We start from the raw sequence: 9,552 nt of genomic DNA on the forward strand, positions 1-9,552 counted from the left end.
AACAGAGGAAGAGGAAGGCCTCCTCTGCGTTGGAAAGACCAGGTGGAGAAGGACTTGGCTTCACTTGGCATTTTCAATTGGCGTCAGTTAGCACAGAAGAGAAATGACTGGCGTGCTGTTTTGGACTCGGCCAAAATCGCTTAGGCGGTTACAGCGCCAAATAAGAAGAAGAAGAAGTTCCTCAAACGATATGGCTAATGTATTGGCAGGCATTATCTCCTGATTGATTGGCAGGTTGTGATTTGAAAGTGGAACTTGACTTTTGAAATGTAGAAGGTAGTTTAGATTGTTAACGTCTGACCAGGCTACTCTATTATTAGTTTTAAAATCACCTCTCATCGCTTTGACGAACCGCCATGCTTCTTTTGTGGTTGGGTCATCATTAAGTTGATCAATCCTCTTTTGAAAGTGTTTCTTTTTTGCTTCTTTAACCTGATCCTTCCAGTCTTTTTTGGTGTGAAGCAAATTTTGAAAGTTTTGTGGGGTGGGTTCTGTTTTGCATTTTTTATAGGCAATTTTTAGGAATCTGAACGACTTCATTAACGAGTCATTCCACCAACCTTTTGGACACCTGTTTCCTTGCACAGAGTAGGTGGCAGCATTTAGCTCTCCTTGGAATTTGTTATGGATATCATCAACGTTAGGAGATAAGTTAAGATGTTCTAACTCTTTCATGAGTTTGAGTTTAGCTAGAAACCTAGGCGAGCAGTTTTCAATTGTATTAGTTTCAATAGTTATTGGAAAGTGATGACTACCTCCTAATCTAATAGAGTCAGTTTTCCATCGAAAGGGAAGGCTGCTGTTGGAGAAGGAGAGATCTAAAACAGACCCGTTTGGGAGATCAAGGTTGTTTTTAAAAGTAATTGACCCATCATTTAATACCAAGAAGTTGAATTCCGCCATGATTTTCTGAAGATTGTTTCCTCGACAGGTAGTTATCTGGTCACCCCATACACTGGATCTCGCATTGAAGTCCCCTAGTATCAGGACATCTTCAAAGCTTTCAAGGAAGGATAGCAGTCTGTTCATCTCATTTTTAAATAACTCAATGGGTATTGTTTGTGGGAAGTAGGTTGCACAAATTACTAAGTTTGGTTTTAGGTTCTTTGTTTGAATAGTCAGTATGTCAAGTACAGAGTTTAAAATCAATTTACGAAATTTTATTCTTTTGTTTAGAACTATGGCTACTCCACCATATCCATCATCTCTATTTTTTCAATTATGTTGAAATCAATAATATTTCTGTGGGGTTGTTCATTAGAACTAAAAATTTCACTCAAAACAGCTATGTCATAGTTGTACTGATTTAGAAAAAACTCGATTGTGTCGATATTTGCTTTAAGTGATTGGCAGTTATGTTGAAGGATCTTCATCATGCATTCTGCGGGGGCACACTACACCCTTGTTTCACAATTTCTAACTCGTCCTGCATTATTATTTGTTCAAATTTATGTTTAAGTTGTAAAATTTCGGTCAATGGTTTGCTCAGCTGTTCATTAATGCAGAGGCTTTGAGTGATCTTGAAGAGATCACTGAGTATCCTCTCCATCTCTGTTACTTTGTTTTTAACGTATTCTGGTTTGTCAAAAATCGGAGTTGTATCCATTCTGTCACGTCTGTCTCTGGGCCTCTCAACTGTCCTGCTACTCCTAGCCTGCCTTGCGTTTGCTTTATTAGCTACCCAGCTATATTTAATTTTAGTCATCTTTCTATTGACGCTAGCATCTCTATTCTTCGTGTTACTATCGCGGGATAGTGCCGGATACTCTGCATCATCTGCAACGCATCATATTGATTTTGTCTGTTAGGGAAATATGTTTGAAGAGTTTCTCTCCTAGAAATTTTTTTCACTGCCCTAATATGGTTAACCATAACTTCCTTTTCCCATGTTGGGCACTTAGTTTTGTCTGAAGATGTGTGTTCGGTGCTACCGCACAGAATGCACTTCTTCCTGCATGAACCCTCCTCACAGCTGCCTTCACCGCACAAGATGCACCTCCTTTTGGACTTGCATGAGAATTGGGTATGCCCAAGCATACCGCAATTCATGCACTGCCTTAGAGGTAGTATGAAAAAGTCAACATATAGTTTTGTATAATCTAGGATGATGTACTTAGGAACTGCCTTTCCAGCAAAGCCTAACATGATCGTGGTTGTAGGGACGTAGGTATTGTCCTCGATCCTTCGAGAAAAACGTTTAACTGACCTAATTGGAGCGCTTGAAATGGCATTTGCCATGATCTCAGAATCATTGTAAGAAGTGGGGATGCCTCTAACGACACCGTATGATTCCAAAGCGATTTTTGGTATGAAGGGTTTTAGCCCCAAGTCGCTAATTTTTTTGTTTAAAATAAGGTTGTTTGCAGATGCGCAATTTTTGAAGGTCACTTTGTAGAGAGTTTTACCGATTGACTGTATGAATTCTATATCTTTAATATTCAAATGTTTAATTTTGTTAAAAAGAGTCAAGCCATTAGTTATTTTGTCATTTTGCATATCTTTGCACTCAGATGAGTCTACTAAAACAAGAATTATGCCAGAAAAATTTGGCGGGTATAGTTGTGTATCATTTAAAATCACCGTATCATTATTTTTTGCCTCCACTGTACCTGAACTAAATGTGCCATCGGGCGCACCTAGCGGTACTCTGTCGTCCGCTATGTTACCGTTTGACGCATCGGCGTCCCCTAACATTTCATCATCTTGCACTTTTTCATCAAACTTTATTTCACCGGTAGCACTTATTTCAGCTTTTGTCTTAGCCAAATCATGCGCCTTTAGGTATTTCACTATTTTATCTTGGGTATTTTTCTTGAACTTTCTACCTTTAGCAAGGTTCGCGCTCGTCGACGACGCCATATCGGCTTTTCTTTTTACTGCCGTATGCGGCAGGTTCTCACTTGTAAGACACCACTAATCAAAAAGAACAACATTTTTCACACTTCACGAAAGAAGCAAAATCACTCACCTGTAACACCGTTTATCCTTTTGGTGGTTGTTAATTTATAAAGAACTTAAAAGGCCCGAAGCCAACAATGAAAAAAGGCTTATACAGCTATGCGTATAGCCCTAGCTGTACTTTACTGCTATAAGAAAAACTAAAATGAATAAGTTGTAGGCGCCAAAGAAAATGTTCCACTAGGTTATTGCGCTAGACACGTCCACACTCGCTCGCAGTTAGATAGGGAATGATTCAGCTCGTAATCACAAAAAATAAAATAGAAACAATTTTATTCATACAAAAAACCTGCTAAATCCACTTCAATTTTGAAAATACAAAAACTAAAACCTGCTAAGTTAGAAATTCGCCAATAAAACCATAAAAACGTAATTTTTTTCATTCGTTCTGGATTAGGACCATAGAACGTCGCGCGATTAACAAACTATATGTAGGATTTGCCCCTTAGATTAAGAGTTAAAGATATATTTAGTTTTTTGCCTCTACAGTAAAATATGTTTTTTGGTCGTTAGCAGGTTTACACTCTAAGGCGACGATTTAAGAAATTTGTCTATGGATTCATTAAAAAGTTCCGACCATCTAAAGTGGCGTTTGTGAGCCAATTCTATTTAAAATATTTTAAAACTATCAACAGCGCTACGATTTTGTTCTCAGAGATTGTGCCAACAGAGTTTTGGGATTTTGTTTCACAAGTAAAACCAGCCTTTCGAGCTTGTGTTTAGTATTCACGATGTTATAACTACATGAAATTAATAAAAAGTGTTTAAAATTAGTGTCTAGCCGCCAAAATGTAAGAAAACACATATATTTTTCACAATTTTCTAACACTTCGCTACACCATCGAAAGCAAAATTCTGTTCGACAGAAAATTCGATACTCAACGAAAATTTCGACACGCTTGCATAGCTCATAATACGAATTTCACTTTCGATCTTCGATCTTCGATAGCCAGCGAAGATCGAAAATCGATTGCCGCTCATAATAAGGGCCACTGTTTTTGTTTTTAGGAGTAGGGTGGGATTGTCAGTGATAAAATAAGAGTGAGAGAAAGTTTTTCTTACAAAAACTTTAATTATTGAATCATGGGGTTCACTTGGTATTTTTTCACTTATCAATCAATGAAAATCATGCTTACATTTATTAGTAAAAATTTAAACTCGCCCGGGCGATCTCGGGCTAGTGTGAAACAAACATGACCTTCAAAGAGGCCCTCAACAGCTTGAGAACCAACAAAAAATGGGCAGTTTCGGACCCCCGCTAGCAAAAAAAAAAACCTATTAACATTATTCCATTCGATGGTAGAAAATTTAAATCTAAATGAATATTCGTAATAGCCCCGTCAGAATGGATACTTGTACGTCAATACCAGAAAAGTACGCGAAGGAAGTGGCGTACCTAACGTAGAGATATGCCACAATGAAGGTGTTGCGTCTGCAAACAAAAATCAGCTGTTCTTTATGGCTTGAACTTTTTTACTAATATTCACACTTATATTTTACCTTCGTCACTATCCTTGGCTTTTCGAAGAAAGTTTATTGTCTGGGCGGCTACTTTACTCAAACAATGTGGCAAATAATACATATTCTCAATTCTCAATTGTCTTGTCTTGTGTAAACACAAGATTATACAACTGTCAGTATTGCCAGGCTTACTTGCGTCAAAAGGTGAGTGTTGGCCAACGTTCGTTGGGTCCGTCGACACAAGAGTTGCCAATCTGACGCTCTCGATTCAAACACGCAATCTACTCAACTGTCAGTTTCATCCTTGAGCAGAACGTACGCAAAGTACCCATTCTGATAGGCCCGTCAGAATGGGTACTTGTATGTCAATAACGGAAAAGTATACGAAGGATTTATTTAATTATTTAATTATTTATTTTTTAAGAATATATTCACTTTTTTTGACGTTTTCGATACTGTCTTTGGCTTTTCGAAGACAGTTTACTCTCTGGACGCCTACTTTACCCAAAAAATTTTACTATTAATACATATTCTCAATAGTCTTGTCTTGTGTAAATGCAAGGTTAATACAACTGTCCCAGTGACGGACTTACGTGCGTCAAAAGTTCCGTGTTGGCCGACGTTTGTTGGATCCGTCGACGCGAGGGTTGCCAATCTGACGCTCTGTATGCAAACACAGACAGTATTCTCAACTGTCAGTTTCATCATTGAGCGGAACGTGCGCAAAGTACCCATTCTGACGGGGCCATAACTTACGCAACTCAAAACGCTGAGTGTTTTGTACAGGAAATATAATACACAATTTTACTGTGTATGGCTTGAAATCTGAATTCAACTCATGCAGAGGTTTAATAAGTATGTATTATGATAAATATATGAAACTAAATTTTGTACATTTTCTTTAACTCACTTTGGTGAATACTCAATATCTCCTCGCGGGTCTCTTGATAAGTCGAATTCCTGATCGGGTTTTCCACGTGCATCATCAAATGTCATTTTTTGTCGGTTTTTAAAGCTATTAACATAAAAAATATCATAATTATTAGAAAAACAATTAAGAACCCTGTCAGCAATTGGAAGAGAATTTGAATACTGTGCATACTGTGTGTAATAGGGAATTTACATGATTCAACTTTCACAGGCAATTAGTTGAACCAAAAGTTGAACGAAAGTAGGCAGCCGACCAACTTCATTGAAAGCGATTAGTTGAAAGGCCGTTTACACCAGGCAATTGTTGCTTTCAACTAAAAATCGCCTGAAAAATCGCCTCATGTAAATTCCCTATTAGTCTGCACGATGTTCGTCTCTATTGGAAGTTAAGAAGGGGATAGTAAGTCATTTTATAAAAAAAAAAACATTGTTATCGCTTTTCTATCTGCTTAACAGGTTCGCACCCGATTTTTACTCTTGAAAGTTTAGAAAACCAAACTACAAATACAGGCGAATTCGCTGTTTGCTTGGCATTTTTCATTATTGTGCAAGAAATCACATTCGAATAACAAATAATAATATTAGTTGGATTCATGAAACGTCGCAAAGTTGCGACATTACCATTTCATTTGAGCTGGCAATCATTGCAAAGTCAAAGTCGCGAAATACCTGTTTTTTTTTGTTATCTTCCAATATTTTAAGTAAAAGTATATAAATTGAGGCGGCTTCGGAATAAAATTTTAAAAACGTTTCTTTTTCACTTACGTGCGGCATTTTTAAAAAATTTTACATTTGCAATCCGGAGTTGCGATAAGTCGTTCATACAACTTTGTTCGCAACGTTGCCATTTCGCCGAAAATTCCACTATGAAAGCGATCCTCTCTCTCGCTCTGAGCGAATTTTTATTTTTTACAGTACTTTGCAGTGTTACTCTATCGCTCTGACCGAATTTTTATTTTTTGAGTTTTATTAGTTCTAGTCCAAGGAATACGGTTAAATAATAGTTAGGTTAGTAACTTTTCCAGTGAAAAATTGCAGCGAGAGCAAAAATGAAAATAGATCGTAAAATTGAGAAGAGTAAACTAGCAGAAAAAGTTATTGAACCCAAAAACAAGTTAAAAACTAACAAAAACTTGCAAGTGAACCGTTGTTGCACAGTTGCATACCACTTGTAAACATTATACAATTTATAAAACAGTTTTAAACTCTTTGCTTAAACACAAGCACTTATACAGTCCAGTTCATCCTTAATATTTTGATTTCCACTCATTTTACTTATGTTTACTATCAATCAATTCAACAAATGTCGGCTTTTGACATTTATTCTTGTTCTTCTTCCGCTCTTCTTCTGCTTTCACTTAACTTTGGTGACCACGCCTCGTCGGACCCGGAGCGATGCGCGAGCTATTTTAGCCGGCAGTTTATTCTGCATCCTCCGGTGGATAAAGCCAAACGTCGAGTGACCAGAAGGCTGCACAAAATGCCAAAACCTAGTGCGCCTCTTGTTTTCACCAGCGGTGAAGCAAGGGTAGCCATCGGGATGGCGGAAGCCTCCAAAGCCATTGGACCCGACGGAATATGCATGTTGATGCTGAAAAATTTGGGTCCTGCGGGAGTAGCGTACCTAACGGAGGTCCTCAACTTGTCTATGGCCACTCTCGTCATTCCAGACATATGGAAGATGGGGAGAGTGGTCCCACTGCTCAAATCGGGGAAACCAGCCTACAAAGGAGAGTCATATCGCCCGATAACCCTCCTTTCCCAGGTAGCGAAGACACTTGAGGCCTTGCTACTCCCGTATTTCACGAACCACCTGACCCCAGCGAAGCATCAGCATGGGTTCCGTAAAGTGCATAGTACAACAACAGCACTTAACGCCATAAACACTCAGATAACTCGTGGCCTTAACCGAAACCGCCCCTGTGAGAGAACTATTCTAGTAGCGTTGGACCTGTCCAAGGCATTCGACACTATCAGTCATTCAACGCTGTTAGAAGACATAGAGGCCTCCTCTCTCCCACAGGGACTCAAACGGTCGGCGAATTAACCGAGTGGTCGACATTCGTCAGTAATTTTCAGAGACAAAACCACCAAGCCACGTAAAATTAAACAGAGGGTACCACATGGTGGTGTCCTGTCCCCACTACTGTTTAATTATTTCATTTCTAAGCTTCCTCAACCACCAGAGGGTGTCAATATTGTCTCTTATGCTGAAAAATTGTTCGATCATGGCGTCTGGGAATAAAATCGATGACTTGTGCTCGAAGGTAAACGGTTATCTCGCCGAACTTTCTCGCTTCTTCACTGCAAGGAGCCTTGCCACCTTGCCTTGTGGTGGAGAGTCGGCACATGACTCTCGGCACCTCTTCACATGCCCTGAGAGCCCCACCCAGATGACGCCCCTGTCCTTATGGACAGACCCTGTGGAAGTTGCACACTTCCTTGGTCTCCCCTTAGCTGAAACAGACGACAACGTTGACGGATGAACCGACCCGAGCGGGGCTTGGCAATCGCTACAACAACAACAACGGACAGACCATTCCCATGACAGGCGGTTCTACGTTCCGGAGAGACTCGGGTTTTACCCGACCAAGTGCTGTTGTTTCGGCGATCTAACTCCGTTTAGGTCGCCGAAGTATCTCAGAAGCTGTTCGGCCATAGGGCTACATTTGCTACGTATTTTTCTGCTCACGGCTGGCATCGAGCCAAACCCAGAATCCTACGCCAGAGACGACTACTCCACAACTCCACCTCAGTCAAGTGCAATGCTTGCGACGGGTGGAGTCACCATCGGCAGTGGACCACATCATTTGTGGCCCCCTGCTGCTTAAACAGAGCAGCCTTCACGGCTAACCCCACTCCACCTGAGTAGCTCAACACAAACACCACAGCACCACAACACAACAACACAATAGAAAACACCACAACCACGACAGAACACACAATAGACACAACCGCACCACCACCCACACGCCGCCGCCAACAACTCCTGGTTCCTCCTACAATCTGCATGGTATGTCCGACCAGGATATTCCGTAACGTGACATCAGTCAAGTGCAACACCTGCCTTGGCTGGTGCCACTTTAGGGCATGTTCAGGTCTGCGCACCACGCGAGATTGGACAAGGAACTTCGACGGCCCATTTAGGTCGGCGAAGTATCTCAGAAGTTGTTCGTCCATAGGGCTACATTCGATACGTTTTCTTCTACTCAGGGCTGGCATCGAGTCAAACCCAGGGCCAGAAACCTACACCTGCTGTGTATGCCAGAGACGACTACACCACAACTCCACCTCTGTCAAGCGCAATGCTCGCGAGGGGTGGAGTCACCTCAGAGTCTGCTCAGGACTACGGACACATCGGCAGTCGACCACGTCTTTTGTGGCCCCTGCTGCTCTAACAGAGCAGCCTCCACGGCTAACCCCAGTCCACCTGAGCAGTCCCACACAAACACCACAGCACAACAACATAACACAATAGACCACACCACAACGGCTACAGACCACAGAACACACAACCGCACCACCACCCACACGCCGCCGCCAACTCCAGGTTCCTCCTACAATCTGCACGGTATGTCAGACCAGGATATTCCGTAATGTGACATCAGTCAAGTGCAACACCTGCCTTGGCTGGTGCCACTTTAGGGCATGCTCAGGTCTGCGCACCACGCGAGATTGGACGAGGAACTTCGAGGGCCCGTGTTGCGCTGCTCGGTCGCAGACCTCAACTGCGACGCCTCCCGCCACCACCACAGGGCGGCAACCACCTCAGCAGCGCACACAGCCAACTGCGGCACGACCACACATATCCGTCACACCCCGCATCACCACACGTCTCCCGAACCATATGAAGCTCCTTCAATTTAACTGTAACGGGCTTCAGAGCAAGATCGAGGAGATAACCGTCTTCATGGGAAGGCATGGCATATTGATAGCTGCGGTCCAAGAGACGAAGTTGCACAGCAATTCAACACTGTTGAATTGTGCCGGGTACAACGTGCACCGTCGAGATCGCGAGCGGGATAATGGTGAAGGCTTAGCGTTCATCACGCACCACACCGGGCAGTATCGTCTTATCGAAGCAGACATCGACCGCAGGGATACCACCCTAGAATGTCAGGACATTGCTATCCGGTCAGGCGATGTTAAGCTCCAAATATTTAACGTTTATATACCCCCTGTCACCTGCTGCCCGGCAGGATA

The 9,552-nt window shown here is 41.9% G+C and overlaps 1 protein-coding gene across 1 annotated transcript in view; it reads right to left on the reverse strand.

Moving 5' to 3' along the window:
* LOC108365083 (uncharacterized) overlaps positions 1 to 9,552 on the reverse strand; it is a 53,247-nt gene that overhangs the window by 28,163 nt on the left and 15,532 nt on the right. Inside the window, exon 2 of the mRNA XM_017619034.1 lies at positions 5,330 to 5,520. Coding sequence (XP_017474523.1) covers positions 5,330 to 5,520 — 191 coding nt within the window. The remainder of the gene's footprint in view (positions 1 to 5,329; positions 5,521 to 9,552) is intronic.

This window comes from Rhagoletis zephyria, unplaced genomic scaffold (genome assembly GCF_001687245.7).
Source record: "Rhagoletis zephyria isolate East Lansing unplaced genomic scaffold, Rhagoletis_zephyria_1.1 Rzeph_scaffold_01773, whole genome shotgun sequence".
NCBI lineage: Eukaryota > Metazoa > Arthropoda > Insecta > Diptera > Tephritidae > Rhagoletis > Rhagoletis zephyria.